The sequence below is a fragment of the Euprymna scolopes genome, chromosome 45, assembly GCF_053919585.1.
Source record: "Euprymna scolopes isolate OS-2025 chromosome 45, ASM5391958v1, whole genome shotgun sequence".
In the NCBI taxonomy this organism is placed as follows: Eukaryota; Metazoa; Mollusca; class Cephalopoda; order Sepiida; family Sepiolidae; genus Euprymna; species Euprymna scolopes.
This window is the reverse complement of record NC_136526.1, coordinates 40,386,234-40,404,895: the sequence shown is the minus strand read 5'-3', so window position 1 is coordinate 40,404,895 and position 18,662 is coordinate 40,386,234. Positions and strand designations below refer to the sequence as shown.

General features: G+C 34.8%; 1 protein-coding gene across 1 annotated transcript in view; it reads right to left on the bottom strand.

The window, feature by feature from the left end:
* The window catches only part of LOC145269486 (glycolipid transfer protein-like), a 116,687-nt gene that overhangs the window by 18,280 nt on the left and 79,745 nt on the right, over window positions 1-18,662 (bottom strand). Inside the window, exon 4 of the mRNA XM_080125211.1 lies at window positions 10,761-10,816. Coding sequence (XP_079981337.1) covers window positions 10,761-10,816 — 56 coding nt within the window. The remainder of the gene's footprint in view (window positions 1-10,760; window positions 10,817-18,662) is intronic.

Below are 18,662 nucleotides of genomic sequence, written 5' to 3'. Positions count from 1 at the left end.
CAGACAGATGCACGGATAGATAGATAGATAGATAGAAGGATGGAGATAGATAAATGGGTAGCTAGAAACATATATAGATAGATACATATGTAGATAGATATGTGTACACACAGAGAAGGTAGATAGGGAAAGATATCTTCATTCGAGATGATCCTGTACAGAGTTAGGGTTAGGGTTAGGGTTAGGGTTAAGGTGCGAGATGATCCTGATAAAACCCTGTACAGAGTGACCTTAGAGTCTTGAGGAGAGTGTCTAGTAGGCATTCAAGTTTTTTCCTATCTTTTTTTATTTTTCTTATCGTTTTATTCAAGTCAGGGATGGAGCATCCACCCAGATGGAAAATACTCACTCGCTATTTTATACATTCCAACCAAAAGAGATTTTTTTTTTTTTTTTTTTTACATAGGCATCACCACATTATCAAGGCCCAGAGGCCACTCAAGGATAAGGGTTAAAGAGTGTACAGTAGAATTTGGTCAATATAGTAATCATTAGTAATGAAAATTTGTTAAATTTGATAACTTATATGGAACGGCTCATCAAGAACTTATTAACTTTATTTAGACTTGAACACAACCATATTGTAGTCAGCCGGAAAGCAGGAAAACGGAAGACAATTCCACAGGCGTGCAGTTCTAAGAAAGAAGCTTTGTTCATGGAATCTACGTTTTGGTTTAGGCACAGATAAAGAGTGGGGGAAATTATTGATAGTGTTTACAGCTAGACGAGTGTTTCTTGTGAAAGTTTGGCGAGGGGGGACCATAGATTGAAGCTCAGTTGAACACTTTCCATGAAAATAACGATACATCAGAGACAAACTCGCAACATCTCTTCTGTGAGATAGAGGTTGCAAAGAGGAGAAAAGGACATCTCCTACAAGGCTACGAAGTCTATTTTGAACTCTATCAAGGCAGGACAAGTCCTTTCTAGCAGCTCCTGCCCAGATGTGGCAACAGTATTCCATCCTTGGACGTACCTGGCTCTTATATAGATAGAGAATAGCATCAGCAGTGAGATATCTACCGGATCGATAGAAAGATTTTTAAGATTCTAACCGTCTCCTTAAGTGCAATTGTTTGAATCTCCTTTGCAGTTGGGTCACCGGGTATATTTGTCAGGTAATTTTTTAAAATTCTTTTTCCTGAATACAATTGCTCTTATAATTACTGGAATGATAGAAATCTTCCTATGATTCCAGTTTCTTTTCACGTCATGCATAAGACATTAGTATTTAGTAATCCTTCCCCTTTCAGCTCTTTATAATCCAGCACCATTAGGAACATTAACTTTCTGCTATAAGGTTGCCACTTTCTCCTTCTTGTTCCACATAACGATGCCAAGTTTAATAGCTCCGTTTTTTCTTTTTTTACATAGGCATTACCACTTATCAAGGCGAAGAGGCCACTCGAGGATACGGGTTAAAGAGTGTACAGTAGACAATTGGACAATATAGTAATCGTTAATGATAGAAATTCGATAAATTTGTTAACTTATACGGAATGGTTCATCAGAAACTTGTTTACGTTAGACTTGAAGACAACCATATTGTAGTCAGCTGGAAAGCAGGAAAACGGAAGACAATTCCACAGGCGTGCAGTTCTAAGAAAGAAGCTTTGTTCATGGAACCTACGTTTAGGTTTAGGCACAGATAAAGAGTGGGGGAATTAGTGATAGTGTTTTCTGCTAGACGGGTGTTTCTTGTGAAAGTCTGGCGAGGGGGGGACCATAGATTAGAGATCAGCCGAGCACTTGCCATAAAAATAACGATAAAGCAGAGATAAACTCGCAACATCTCTTCTATGAGAAAGAGGTTGAAGGGAAGAGAAAAGGACATCCCCGATGAGGCTACGAAGTCTATTTTGAACTCTATCAAGGCAGGATAAGTTCTTTCTAGCAACTCCTGCCCAGATGTGGCAACAGTACTCCATCCTTGAATGTACCTGGCTCTTATATAGATAGAGAATTGCATCAGCAGTGAGATATCTACTGGATCGATAGAAGGATCCCACCATTTTTCCAGTGGCCTTGGCAACGGATTTAATGTATGTTCCATTTCAGATCAGGAGTAAATGTCAAGCCCAGAAGCTTGTCAAAACATGAGGCCTCCCCAAGACGAGAGCCATTCATTTCAATTGATGCCAGATGAGGATCAGAGCATTGATGATGTAGAGATAAAAGCTTGGTTTTAGATGCATTAAAAGTAACAAGCCACCTCTTTCCCCATTGTACCACTTGCTCAAGATTAGAGGAGAGAGAGAATCGGAGAGAATTTGGTCGTTTACTGTCTTAGATGTGCTACCATAGAAAGTAGTGTCATCAGCATAAATGTCTACGAATGATGTAAGGATGTGATTTGGAAGATCATTAATATAGATCAGGAACGGAGTTCTTCTGGAGCGGTAAAATGATGTCTAGTTTCATAAAAGTTTCATAAAAGTTTCAGATGGTTTGTTGTTTTAAACAAGTCTTGAGAGGTGACTGGCTTGCAGTAGACAGAACAGTTTCCGATGGTTCGTTGTTCTAAACAAGTCCTGAGAGGTGACTTGTTTGCAGTAGACAGTTCCACAGAGCAAAATATTCTTACCGTGTCGAGACAGAAAAAGAAAAAACATGTGAAATTGCTCCAGAAAAAGTTTAATATTTATGGAGCGATTCTGGTTTCTGATTGGTTGGTAGCAGAACGTGAATTAATTCGATTCGTCAGTTCCTAGCAGCATTTATAAAAATAGAATCATCCGACTGTGTGGGATCATACCCCATTACAAGTCCAAAATATTGCAACATGATGCATTCATTTTTCCTGCAACCATAGGAACAAATCTCACTGCTGATGCAATTCTCTACCTATATAAGAGCCAGGTACGTCCAAAGATGGAGTACTGTTGCCACATCTGGGCAGGAGCTGCTAGAAAGACCTTATCCTGCCTTGAGAGAGTTCAAAATAGACTTTGTAGCCTAGTGGGGATGCGCTTTTCTCTTCCTTGCAACCTCTTTCTCACAGAATAGACATTGCAAACCTTAGAGACAGATCTCACAGCTGTTCTTTTTGGTATATGTTGCATTCGATATTCAGCTTCTTGCAATGGACATATTTGACCGAAACAAGTCCCGTTAGTACCAAAATACAGAAGATGAATTTGTAAACCTTGCCGGCCTACTGTGCTCTCATAAAGTTATCACACTCGTCACTATTTAACTTTGAATATCAACAACTATCACTTCACTCACACTACCTAATCGTAGAGTGGCCTCCAGACCTTAAGTGGTGACCCAAGTAAAAAAAAAAAAAAAAAAAAAAAAAAAAAAGTATATTTAAGAAATCTTAAAAAGAAAAGTAGGAAGCGACCCCAACAGCTGGATGTCTCCTTTTTTCTTTTTAAATTTTCTTCCTTTGAAGATTGTAATGTTAGGTATGCAGCAGCCAAACAAGCTGTCAACATTGCCCTGCTTTTTATTGAAACCAACCGAGAGCTCTTTTTAGTATCCTCGCTTTTCCCTTAAGTGCAATTGTCTGCATCTCTTTTGCACTTAGTTCACCAGGAATGTTAGTTAGGTAGGACTTCAGGTTCTTCTTCATAAGTCCTGCGTAACTCTTGTGACAAAAAATTTCATGTGCAAGTCACAGCATCAGTGCTATTCGTGATCTTCATCAACAACAATTAATAAACAGTTTTTACGGTATTACTAATATTTACAGATTAATCACATTCTGAAAAAAAAATGCTCCATCTTTGAGATTGGACATCAATATATGGGGGAGGGTTAAATTATGCAAATTAACATTCATAAAAATTTATTGTCCAAAAACAAAGAATACGGCATACTAAAGTTTATTTCCTTATTCCATGGAGTTTCAAAAATTAGACCTTTTCTTCAAATAAAAAAAAATAATAATGGCCAAGAACACATTGCCTGAAAGTACTTCTTTTAAACTCCTCGGCCTAACGTTTACAGGGAATATGAATTGGAATAAATACATTGAGAGCATTGCCAAGGCTGTTGCAAGGAAGGTTGGCTCCCTCTACCGTGCTAGAAAACTACTTACGCCTGACAGTATCCTATACCTCTATAAGACCACCATTCGCCCATGTATGGAGTACTATTCTCACATCTGGGCTGGTGCATCTGCTGCTTGTCTCTCGCTCCTGGACAGGGTTCAAAAGAGAGTTGCCAACCTGATAGGTCCTGAACTGTCATCTAGGCTTCAGCCTCTGTTCCATCGACGAGATGTTGCATCCCTCTGCCTGTTCTACAAATACTTTAATGGTGAATGCTCTGACGAACTGCAAACACTTGTACCTCCCCGACGTAACTACCCCCGACAAACCCGACAAGCTACTAAGTCTCATCCCTTTACAGTAGAGATCCCTAGGTGCAAGAAAGCCTTTTACTCCAATAGTTTCTTCCCCAGAACTGCGGGTCTTTGGAACTCCCTTCCGGGATTCTGCTTTCCCAACTGCACTGATATGCAGAAGTTCAAATGTAATGTTAACAAACATCTTTCTACTCATCTCCCTTCATAATGACCCCGTTAATTAAGTTCCTGATAGTAGCCCCCTGCTTCAAAGTGGCACTGTGCCTTGTTTGGGGTGAAAATTGAATAAAAAAATAAATAAATAAATAAATAAATAAAAATAAAACTGGTATAGTTTTCAATTTTTATATTTTATTTTAATAGTTACTTTCCTCTGAAGAACAAAAAGACCCCCTAATTTTTGCAACTCTATGGAATAAGGAAATATTTTGTATGTTGCATTCCTTGTTTTTAAACGATAGATTTTGTCATGTTAATTTGTATATGTTAACTCCCCTAGAGGATTTTTTTTTTTTTTTTTAAATTTTCTTCCTTTGAAGATTGTAATGCTGCGTATGGGGCAGTCAAACCAGCTGCCAACATTTCCCTGCTTTTTATTGAAACCAACCGAGAGCTCTTTTTAGTATCCTCGTTGTTCCCTTAAGTGCAATTGTCTGGATCTCTTTTGCACTTGGTTCACCAGGAATATTAGTTAGGTAGGACTTCAGGTTCTTCTTCATAAGCCCTGTGCCACCTATAATAACTGGTATGATTGATATCTCCTTAAGATTCCAGTTTCTTTTCATATTATGCATGAGACTTTGATATTTGGTCTGTTTCTCTCTTTCAGCTCTGTTCAGACCTCCATCATTAGAGACACTCTCTTCAACCATGGTTGCTACTCTCTCTGACTTATTCTATACTAGCATTTCAGCTCGGCATTGCTCGGGTGCTTGGAGGTGTATGTTGAGCAAAAAAAAAAAAAAAAAAAAAGCAGTCAATTTTTTAAACTTTGACCCCTATTATGACCCCTTAAAATTTATTGTTTTGGGCTCAAATCAAGTTATCGTTAGGTCCATGCCCAAGGAACCTATATCTAAAATTTCAAGTGTTTAGACCCAAAATTGTCGGAAGAGTTTGGTACAGATCTCAAAGGTCAAATCATTGAACTTTGACCCCTTACTCGCCAAATTTCTGGCCGAAAACCGATCACACAGATTTTCCCAAATCTCAGTATCCTGTATATCAAATTTCGAGTCTGTAGACTTAAAATTGACAGATTCGTTGCATAGGGAAATGTACACACACAGACACACAGACAGACAGATACACAGACAGACAGATACACAGACACGTTCACTTTTATAGATATACTAGCAGTTCCGCCCGGCTTTGCTTGGGCCCTATGTACTGTTCATAAGGTTATGTGCATATGTATATGTTAAAAAGTGTTAATATGTAAAGTAATGCCTTTATGTATAATAGTCTTCTTTAACTCCCATAGAGAAAAGGCAGACAGACATTTTCACTTTTACAGATATATACATAAATAGATGGATAGATTGGATGCAATATATAGTAATGATTTAAAAAGTATAAAAAAAAAAGACTTATGTGGCACCACCGAGAATCGAAACCAAAACGTTCAGCTCACGATTTATTTTGCCTCTGCCGTCAACGACTTGGCTACGAAAACATGTTTACTGCAAGGCTAAAAATTAAAACATGAACCAATAGCTACTACCTTATGCATTCGTAATGCAACCATCATTAATTTTTTTTAATTTTCACACTTTTGTGCCGATTTTTCCGGGCTAAAACCCAAATATAAAGTTTTGCATGGATTCAAATACCTTATGAAGTTTCATGTCTGTAGACCCCAAACTCTAGGAGGAGTTTGGTAGGCAAAACTTGTTAAACAAAAATATATGCGTATACATAAATATATATGCAAACAATTTTATATTTACTATAAACATTTTACGCAAATATTATGCAAGTATAAATCATGTAGAATATCTGCATGAATATAATTACACGTAATAGTTAACTAAAGATGATTATCCCATTAGAAAGCCGAAGCAACTAATAGAGAATTAATTAAAATGAAGGTTAAAAAGAATATGCAATTTAGCTAGATCTTTTGCTAGTGAATGCAATTCCAAAACAAATATATAAGAAAATTGTATTTTCTTTTTAAATAAATAGAAAAGAGGGGTTTTAATATGAATATCAATACACACAAAAGAAAAACGAATTTATAGGAGTATAGATAGAAGATAGATAGATAACTATGTCAGTTTGACGGCAGCATTTTCTAGGTAGGTGGCTGTTAGTATGTGCAAATACGTGTGTCATCAGACTAGAAACATTATTTTGGGGATGTGTATAAAAAGATGACATATTTTATAAAAAAACAAAGCAAAACAAAATTAATCAGACAAGCTGTTGCTTATGTGTATGAAACAAAATCTAGGAAGCAACAATACGGGAGGTTATTTGTTACAACCTTGCATTAGGTATTCCGTTTATCCTAGGTGCCATTGCTTTTTATATGCACAGCGTGAGACATAAAATCTCCCACATACAAATGGATGTTTAACAAAGAGTACAGTTTTTCATATTATTTGGATTCTTCAAACTAACTGTTCCCATCTTGAATAACTTGTGTGTTACCATAGCTTTTCATCCATTCTAAATTGCAGCAAATAACGGCAGTTGGAAATCAAAAATTTTGGGATAGGTTAAAAAAAAAAGTTTCGATTTCTATTTGGCATAATAAATTTTTCATTATTTAAACATTTTCTAAATTATTATTATTATTTTTGTATTATTTCGATTATGTTCACATCTTGAGTGTTATTTTCATACATATATATATATATATATATATATATATATATATATATATATATGTATATATATATGATTACTTCATTTAATCACATTAATTAATATACGAAAGTATAAATTCATGCGTAAACTTAAAGTATTTATTTCAAAAGTGTTCAATACGTAGGTAGAGCTAGGTAGTTAGTTATAAAATATATATGGAATTAAGCTACACAAAATATTCCGCGTTTCATTAACTCTAGGATTCATCAGGCTTATTCTCTTTGTTCTCTTTGTTAAACATCCATTTGAATGTGGGAGATTTTATGTCTCACGCTGTGCATATAAAAAGTAATGGCACCTAGGATAAGGCATAAGCCTGATGGAATCCTAGCGTGGATGAAACGCGGAATATTCTGTGTAGCTTAATTGCAATATATATTTTATAACTTACTATATATATATATATATACAGGGTGACCCAATAAAAAACGGGATCCAACTATAATTAGGCCCCGTTTTGTCCGAATTAAATGAAACTTTGGTCATAACTGTATATATATATCTATAAAAGTGAACGTGTGTGTGTGTGTGTCTGTGTACATTTCCCTACGCAATAACTCTGTCAATTTTTAGTCTACAGACTCGAAATTTGATATACAGAGTACTGAGATTTTGGAAAATCGATGTGATTGGGTTTCGGCCAGAAATTTCGCTGTTAAGGGATACAAGTTCAACGATTTGAACCTTTGAGAACTCTACCAAACTCCTCCGACAATTTTGGATCTAAACACTTGACATTTTAGATATTGGTTCTTTTGATATGGATCTAACTTAATAACTTGATTTGAGCCCAAAACAATAAATATTAAGGGGTCATAATAGGGTCAAAGTTAAAAAAATTACCGTTTTTTTTTTTTTCGCTTAGCATACACCTCCAAACACCCGAAATGCTAGTAAATATATAAAAGTGAACGTGTCTGTCTGTGTGTCTGTGTACATTTCCCTACACAATAACTCTCTCAATTTTTAGTCTATAGACTCGAAATTTGATATGCAGGGTACTGAGATTTGGGAAAATCGATGTGATTGGGTTTCGGCCAGAAATTTCGCTGTTAAGGGGTCAAAGTTCAATGACCTGACCTTTGAGAACTCTACCAAACTCCTCCAACAATTTTGGGTCTAAACACTTGAAATTTTAGATATAGGTTCCTTGGACATAGATCTAACTTAATAACTTGATTTGTGTCCAAAACAATAAATTTTAAGGGGTCATAATAGGGGTCGAATTTAAAAAAAATTGACGTTTTTTTTTTGTTTTTGTTTTTTTTGTTTTTGCTCAGCATATACCTCCAAACACCCAGGCAACGCCGGGCCGAAATGCTAGTATATATATAAAATAAGAATTGCAGTTAAGTTTACCAAAATGATCCAAGATGGCAAAACTAAAGTAAATTATAAATATTAAAGAATTAATATTTATGAAGTAATCTCAACCAGATGTAAAAGCTATATATATATATATTATGAAAAAAAAAAAAAGATTTGATTTGGGAATCTTAAGCAGGCCGATCCTTGGTGTGAATGTGGTATTATGGCGACTAAGAACTCTACTAGAATTAGCTTAGTCATCAAAGGTAAAGTGACAAGGATGACCATAGACGCCCCCCGCCCTCTTCCCCATTTTTTTATTGGCCTTGTGCCTAATTTTCATTTGTTTACTTTGTGTTCAGGAAATAAAATAAATAAATAAAAAGGCAGCATTTGTCATCCGTTCTCTTCACATGTCCAAACCATTTCAGTCTTCCACGCCTCAGAATAACAACAATCTCCTTTTGCATTGTGTTCTGCAGTCCTGAATGTGCTGCCTCAGAATTGTGTGAATGGACATGTATCACTTTCACATTTTTGGAGTTCTGTATTGCTAACTATCGTGATGTTCCTAAGTTTTATGCATTTCCTAATTAGCTCAGTAGCCTCCGTCTATTGCTCATGGTTTTTATGATCATCTATATATATAAAAGGCAAAAGTGGTGCATGCGTTTTTGTATGTCCAAGAAAGGCTTTTTTTTGAGGGGGGTTCTTAAGAGGGTTATTTTTTTACAGCTTTTTATATACTCCCTAGATTATAATATCTACGATTTGCGAACAGACGTCGTCCCTATATTTATTTTGATTGACTTTTATAAAATTCCCGCTATTTGCATGTTTGTTGGTATTTTTCGTATAAATAAAGCAAAACTCACCGATGCAGAGCCGTCAGCGGCCTTTCGCGCCAGGGCGTCTTGAAAGCAATTAGCTTTGATCAATGTGGGGAAAACCCTTCATATCAGATAATTGCTATTCATTTGAGAGTTCCCCCTTCAGCCAACGTTCATTTCTGCACCTGCGTATTCACTTAGCAAGTCAACTTTTTGATTGACATCGCTAAATTTGAACACTTTTCACTTCCTATGGCTTCATAGCGTAGTGCTAAAATGTCACGTTTTCTTTCACTTTCTTTTCTGCCTTTGCGTCGCGGGTTCGAGCCTGCCTGCCTGCCTATTAACACTTCTTTTTTTTTTTTTTTTGTGCTCAACACACACCGCTAAACAGCCGCACAACGCCGCGCACCAAGGCTAGTAACTTAATAAAGGAAAAGAAAAAAATAAATAATAATCATTTCAACACAAGCAGCAATATACAACAGATGAAAAATACAACTGTGGAATTTCCACAGGTCCCACTCATTTTTTTTACCTACCTCAAACAAGGCACATTGCCACTTTCGTGTAGGGGGCTACTATCAGGGCAGAAGCTACTGGGGTACTATGTAGGGAGTTGGGCAGTAAGATGTCAGTTCACGTTACACTTGAACTTTTGCATGTCAGTACAGTTGGGGAAGCAGGGAGCCGGAAGGGAAGAAACTACTGGAGTAGAAAGCTCTCCTACATCTAGGGATCTCCACTGTGTAGGGGTGGCTTGGTTGGTTGTTTTACGGCATATCAACGCTTTTCGGGTTATTTAATGCTGAATCCAAAGATTTTGAAGAAAATTTTTTTAATAGAATATATTTGTTGTTTTCAAGTCGGTTTCTATTTAACCCATAGTTGGAACCCTAACAGGTACTACCACTCCGGGTCAGTTGACCTGGGAGCAATGGTAATTAAAGGGCGGCTCCACACTTCCCAAAGCCCGCAAGCTGGGGCCCTCACCACTGGATATAGTTTAAGGTCATATCCAGGACCCCCATTGAGGGACTTTTACCCTCTGCAGGGAGGCAGTCGGTGTATTCTAATGCCCCACCGACAGGGCCGTGTAGGGATGGGATTTAGCTGGGGAAGAAACTACTGAAGTAGAAAGCTCTCCTACATCTAGGGATCTCCACTGTGTAGGGGTGGGATTTAGCTGCTTGTCGGGTTTGTCAAGGGTATTTACGTGATGGGAGCACGAATAAATAATAATTCATTTTTTTTTTTTAATTTATTTTTCATGTTAAAAATAAAGCTGTGATCCGGAAAGGCCCCGCCCTGAAATGGCATCACACTTGTCCCATTTTGTATTTGGTGTCAATAGTTTATATTAGTAATCAAGGTCAAATCTTTAACAAAATGGTTGCGAGCACTTGGTTAGGATCATAGCCAACATATCTTACCTCCACGTTGCCATTCACATCAGATTTCACAAGTTTAAACGTCGTTCCGAGAGTGTCTGAAATTATAGAGAAAAAGAAATGTTACCTCAATGTCTAGCAAAAACAACTAAAAGAAATAAATTCATGACTGAAGAAGAGATACTACCAACCAGCAGGGAGACCCGACGTTGTCTGGGATTGAATAAGGATCAACAAATGTTCCATCCTCCCATACTTTAATTGTCATCGAAATCAGTGAAATCGACCATTTTTTTTTTTTTATCGGTAATTGTGCATAAAACTAGACCCAAAGTTTCAAAGATGGCAGCAGGTCTGTCAGTTGACGTATGGAAGCACAAAGTGGATACAATACTTTTGCTATTCTTCAAAACTTTACATATATACTTTATTTAAACCTGTGCAGTCTATTACGATCGTCGCCGATTAAAAAAAATATATAATTTTTGAAGTTAACTATACTTTACGCTTATTTTTTTACCCCCCCCCCCCCACATAATAAAAATATATAAAAATACGTAAACTTTCTTTATCAATTGATTTTATGTTTTTTAATCCTATATCTTTTTTAAATAACTATGTTTATTTTGTCAAACTGTTTAGGTATTTCTTTGGTCAAGCGATTAAGTTGTAATTGGTCAAAATCCATGAATGAAATGTTAGTATTTTGCATATACGGTAGCACATACTGGTCACTTTATAGTTGAAATGAAATATGTCAAGGATACAAAAGGAAGATAAGGCTGGATAGCATAAATACCAAGGGAGACAACCGAAACTGATTAACGTTCTTTTATACAGGTCGACCGTCGCAAACGCACGTACGCGACGCGCAAACTTCTGTGTTTTGAATTTCATCCTCTGTTTTCTTGCAATTATTACAAGTTTTGGTTAATCTGCACGGATAGGGTCCTGACGCCCCACCTCGTTCTGAGTTCGGGGAAAAGCCGTCTGACGTAAGCGGTGCCCAGGCTGGAAATTACCCTTCAGCATGAATTTGACAAGCATGATCAAATACTGGAGTTGTTACAATGAGGCGAAAATTTTCTTACGAGAAAATAACATCTTACGAAAAGAAGGAACTATGTGCATCATTTGTCAAAGACAAATGCCAAGTAAAAAGGGACAAAAATTATTGTTAGAGGTGCCCTTCTACACATAAAGAAATTATTAGAAACCCCAACAAAATTAAGGGGTCCTGGAATAATTGTGAAGATAGATGAAAGTCAGTGTCGTAACAAAAAGAAAATACAACCGAGAGCGCATCATGACGACAGAAGTTTTTATTTATTATTATTTTTTTTTAATTCTAATTATTTGAACTGTTGAATTAAAAAAAAATTCGGTATACCAAATATTCTAATTATTTGAGGAATTTATAAGAGGTTAAAAATAATAATTATTTGAACTGTTTATTTGTTTTATTCTAATTATTTGAACTGTAAAAAAAAAATCTAATTATTTGAACTGTGTTTTTTTTTTCTTAAGTTAACAACTCGGCACTTTATTGAAGGGGTAAATTTTCGTCTCGACACCGATCACGTCAGACAATTTTCCCCTGAACTCAGAACGAGGCGGGACGTCGGGACCCTATCCGTACAGGTTAACGCAAGGTTTATATATATATATCAGTATTTTCATTTATTATATTTTGACTACTGTCACGACGACGACGCAACTATTTCGTTTTTTAATATTTAATACTTTGGCACCTTTTGGCTACCAAGGACTCGGTACGTTATTAAAAACCAACTGTTGATTTTATGGAATTATTTTTACATTTGTTGATTTCATGAAATTATTTTTACATTTTATGAAATTTTAAATCATTTGAGTTAAAAATTAAACATACAAAAGTCAAGTATCATGGTTCAATTGTGCTCTAAAGAGAAACATTCATTTTGAACGTGCCTCTGTCTTATAAAAGAATCTACGGTTGATTTTATAGGCTGAGCGTTTCTGCTTGTGAGGTGATAAAATTTCTCGAATGCACTTGTGGTGTTAGGTTATGTAAAAAGTTAACTTTGGTCAAAATTGGACTTTCTTCTTTAATCGAAGTTTTTTCAGTTATCGGTTTTTGATACTTAAAACAATGCTCCACAAAAAATGCAAAAAATACAATTAAAATCAAAACATTTAGCGCTCCATTCACGTTCTCTAGATAGATAAGAAAGATTGAACGACTTCAAGAAATGAATTGAATTTGGGCATGCGCAGAAAAAAATAAAAATATGTTTGAAATGAACAGTTTGCATTTCAACTTGCCACTATATGTCTGTACACATTATTCATATATCCAAACGAAGATTTTTTTTTTCATACTAACCATCCTTTGTGTATAATTACTATTTCCTGTTAATTTCAGTGTTATGTTTAAGAGTTTATCAGTTAAATATTTTCGCGGACACACACACACACACACACACACACACACACACACACACACACACACACACATAGATCTACTGTTTTATTTATATAGAAAAAGCAAAGTTTTTGCTACATAAAAATTTTATCAAAATAATCCCATCCCAAAGATAAACGAGATATCACAAGTTGAAATTTAACTATATTTGCCGTTTTTTTTTTTTTTTTTTTTTTTTTTTTTGCACTTTAAGCTAAACTGGCTAACGATATATGCTTCTAAAAATTGTTAAAGATAATTTATGATAAAAATGATACTCTATCGACTGAAACCTGCCCTCTCTTTTGCGTTCTCTCTGAATGTGGGGGATTTTCATGCGCCGTGCTGCTGCTGCATGTAAACATTTTGTTGTTTCGCTTTGTTTATATATATACTAGCATTTCAACCCGGCGTTGCCCGGGTGTTTGGAGGTGTATGTGAGCAAAAAAAAAAAAAAAAAAAAGAAAAAAGGCGAATTTTTTAAACTTTGACCCCTATTATGACCCCTAAAAATTTATTTTTTGGGGGCTCAAATCAAGTTATTAAGTTAGATCCATGTCCATATCTAAAATTTCAAGTGTTTAGACCCAAAATTATCGGAGGAGTTTGGTAGAGTTCTCAAAGGTCGAATCGTTGAACTTTGACCCCTTAACAGCCAAATTTCTGGCCGAAAACGGATCACAAAGATTTTCCCAAATCTCAGTACCCTGTATATCAAATTTCGAGTCTGTAGCCTTAAAATTGACAGAGTTATTGCATAGGGAAATGTTCACACACACACACACACACACACACACACACACACACTTTCACTTTTATAAATATATAGATATTGCTTTTCATATTACCCTCCTTTTCACCTGACAGGTAATCAATAAAATTCTGGTAGATTGCACTTTTTTATACAATGTTTTGTTGCTGCAAATTATTAAAAGGTAAGAAAACATTTTTGCTTGAATATTTAAGACTTTGCATCATTTGAATTATTCTCAATTTGGTTGCTATGTTACAGTTAAGTTTGAGTGACGACATCTAGGGCTCAGAGGTGACCTAAGTAAAACAAAAGTCAGCGAAGTCACATAAAATTTCTTCTTCTCCTTGGTGACACTTCAAGAAAATCCAATACGTAAAAAAGTGCTGTACCCGATGGGGAAGAGGGAGAGATGCACAATTTGTTTAGGTTGGTAGAAGCACATATTTACATAGACAACGACTTCCTGCTTTGGAAGTGGCATATTGAAGAGATATACTGAACTACTGGTCACATAACACTGCAATTAACAGGAAATAGTAATTATACACCAAGGATGGTTAATAATGAGTAAAATCTTTGTTTGAATATATGAATAATGTGCACAGACATATATTGGCAATTTTGAATGCAAACTGTTTAACTTGCCAGCATATTTTTATTTTTTTTCTGTGCATGTCCAAATTCAATTCATTTCTTTAAGTCATTTAATATTAACTCTTTCTTACTATCTCCTGATATCTACATAGGTAGAGAACGTGAATGGAGCGCTAAATGTTTTGATTTGATGCCTTTATATACATACATACATATATATATATATATATATATATATATATATATATATATATGTATTGCAAGGATGAGATATAGTAAAATATTTTCGCTTGTTTTCTTTTCTTTATAAGGTAAATGGTTTCCATAATTTCCATTATTGTTAAAATTTTTTTTATTCAATAAGTCTGAAGAAACGCTATTCTTGTGAAAATTTTAAAACTTCATCATATTTAAAATTTGTCCCAAATAGTCTTGAAGCAATTGTAACTAACGATGAAATACACTATTTGTTGCTATCAACCCATTCTTTGAAGTCTTGATTTTTATTAAAACAATATATATATATATATATATAAGTGTTGGGACAATTAATTGAAATCAGGAATCGGAAGATTTGGGGGTATCGGAATCCGTATCAGAAGCGGAAAAATTGATGCCTATTTTCCAATGTCAAAGTGATTCTTTTAATTTTCTTTTTTTATCTAATTTTGTTTGCACCAAAATCTTCCATAGCTGGTAATAATGATAAAATAATGAATATTTATTGATTTTAAAATACCAGTAAAGCTAAAATCAATAGATCATCCCCCACAAATGTATTTTGACGTTTAGGAAAATATCTGTATATTTAACGTGTGTTTTTACAAAAATCTGGGAAAGTAAGAATCTTATAGTTAAATAATTAGAGATTTATAAAGAATCGGAATCGGTAATTGTATGGGAATCGGGGAAAAATATTGGAATCGTCCCATCACTAATATCTATATATATATATATATATATAAGTTGGTAAAAATAGCTGCTAAAGGGGTCAAAATTGAAAAAAAAATTGCAACTTAACAGGTGTAAGTCACCTTAAAGTGCTCTTGTATGCACGTGTGAATATACATTGATACATTAAAGTCGGTTCGTTTTTAACTATTTCTTATCTATCTGATGATAGCTCAAAAAGATTGTGCAGTGTAATCTGAAGACGTTGCTACATCACGTTTCAACCAGTCACCAGTGTATTACATTCCATCGCGTTTACATCCGTCTATATTACATATAATAATTATTTATTTTTGGACAAATGCACATTTTCTTTTTCATTATGTTTACATGTGAAAAATTCATAATTTTTTTTTAACAATGTTAAGTAAACATGCATCCATTTTCTTTCCCATTTATCAAATTTATTATATTTATAAAATTTTTTTTTTTTACAAGGTGGTCACCACTTATCAAGGCCCGGAAGCCACTCAGGGATAAGGGTTATTGTAAGTACAGTACGTTAGTGTGGATATTTAAAGTGTCTACTTAACGGGCGGTTCGTCAGGAATTTGTTTACGTTGGACTTGAAGACATCCAAGTTGTAGTCAGGAGGGAAGCAGGCAGACAGAACAAAGTTCCACAGGCGTGCAGTTCTAAGAAAGAAGCTTTGTCCATGGAATCTACGTTTTGATTTAGACATAGATAAAGAGTGGGGAAAGTTTTTGACAGTGGATTCAGCTAGACGGGTGTTTTTTGTAAAAGATTAGCGAGGGGGGACCAGAGATTGGAGTTCAGACGAGCACCTGCCATGGAAATAACGATAAAACAAAGATAGGCTTGCAACGTCTCTTCTGTGGGAGAGAGGTTGCAGGGAAGAGAAAAGGGTATCCCCCACTAAGCCACAAAGTCTATTTTGTACTCTGTCAAGGCAGGATAGGCTGTTTTTAGCAGCTCCTACCCAGATATGGCAGCAGTATTCCATCCTTGGACATACTTGACTTTTATATAGATAGAGAATTGCATCAGCAGTGAGATATCTTCTGGAGCGGTAGAAGGATCCCACCATCTTTCCAGCGACCTTGGCAATAGACTTGATGTACGTGTTCCATTTCAGATCAGGAGTGAAGGTCAAGACCAGAAGCTTGTCAAAACTTGGGTCTTCTCCTAGACTAGAGCCATCCATTTCAATTGATGCCAGATGGGGATCAGAGCGTTGATGATGTAAAGATAGGAGTTTGATTTTAGATGCATTAAAGATAACCAGCCATGTCTTCCCCCACTGAACCACTCGTTGAAGATCAGAGGAGAGAGAATCAGAGAGAGCTTTGTCATTTACAGTTTTGATGTGTTGCTGTAGATGGTTGTGTCATCAACATAGATGTCAACGAATGATTTAAGTATGTGTTTAGGGAGATCATTGATGTAGATCAGTATTATTTCTGAAAATAAAAACAATCTTGTATATAATAAAGTAGACGCAATTTTTCCCCTCTGGATGAAACTGTCGCAGGTTGACAAGAACAGATGGCACATAGAAAATTATTATGTTTACGTTATTAGCCGTTACGTTATATAGCCATAGCGCAATTACATACACATTACTTCATAATATTAAAACATTACATTTAGTCTGAGGAGCACCATGACCATCATCCTAACCCACAAAGGAAGTAGCTAAAATTGCACCCTTTCTATACCGAGTCCTCTTACAATACAAAAAAATATATAAATATTAACAAATTATATAAATATTAACAAATTATATACGTACAAATAATATAAATATTAAAAAATAATATAAATATTAACAGATTATATAAATATTAACAAATTATATATGTACAAATAATATAAATATTAACAAATTATATAAATATTAACAAATTACATATCTACAAATAATATAAATATTAACGAATTATATAAATATTAACAAATTACATATGTATAAATAATATAAATATTAACAAATTATATAAATATTAACAAATTATATAAATATAAACAGTTTATATAAATATTAACAAATTATATAAATATTAACAGGTTATATAAATATTAACAAATTATATAAATATTAACAGATTATATAAATATTAACAAATTACATATGTACAAATAGTATAAACATTAACAAATTATATAAATACTAGCGGGGATGGGGGGGTACCTGGCGTTGGCCGGCATTGCCCTGTTTTAATATTATAAAAACAAACAATGTTAAAACTATTAAAAACAAATCGTGTAAAAAAACAAAACAAAACAAAAAAAAACAATTAAGAAAATGAACGTGATGCAATCATACCGGTCCAGCGGTGCCCATGTGTTTGAAAAATCACAAATAAGTTTGAAAGGAGGGGGGGGGTTCGAACACGAATCATAGAGGTGAAAGCGCCTTCCACCCCCCCAAAAAAAAACGATGAATAAACTAAAAAGTGAATTAGGTCAAATATCAATTCTGCATTGAAGTTTGTTTTGGTTTAGTTTCAGTAGTCACATCACACTGGAATTCTAAATGAATGTTTGTGTTTCCTCGAATTCTAAATGAATTTATTTGTTTTAATTTTAATTTAAGTGTAATGCAAGCGAATTTACGATATCCTTGCATTGTAATCTTTGTGTATAAATAAATGTTGAGTTGAAAGTACTAAGAAATAAAGGCCATAGTTAGAGTTCACGGTTAGAGTCGTTAAAACCGGAAGTAAACTCTGGTTAGTCTCGCACATTGCGTCCTACACTAACGAAACAAAAGCTAAAGGAAAACAATAATAGTAATCGCGTTTTCGCTTTTTTTTTTTTTTTAATTTTTTCTTTTATTTCTATTTTAGTATGGAAGAAACAGAAAGCATTAATCAGGGAAAAAAGATTAAAAAAAAAAACGGCATAAATAACCTAGTAAAATTTCAAACCGGTGTGTTTCCTCGTAGTGTTCCTTATGAACGCATCCGCTGCTGTGTAAATGGGCAGAGGGGAAAGGAGGAATCTAATAGAGAGAAAAGATGTTGCAACTTCCATTAAATTTGGCAGTGGAATCTCACCGGAAAACATATAGGAATGTACCATTGTCAAAGAACTGTAGAGGTAATGGGCCTATAGCAAACCTCAGATAATGTGCTACAGTCTGTACGCATTACATTTGCATGTCATGTCATGATTTTTAATCCTATTAAGGTCAAAGTCAGAGGGGAAAAGATGAGTTTTTTTTATTTATATAGAAGAA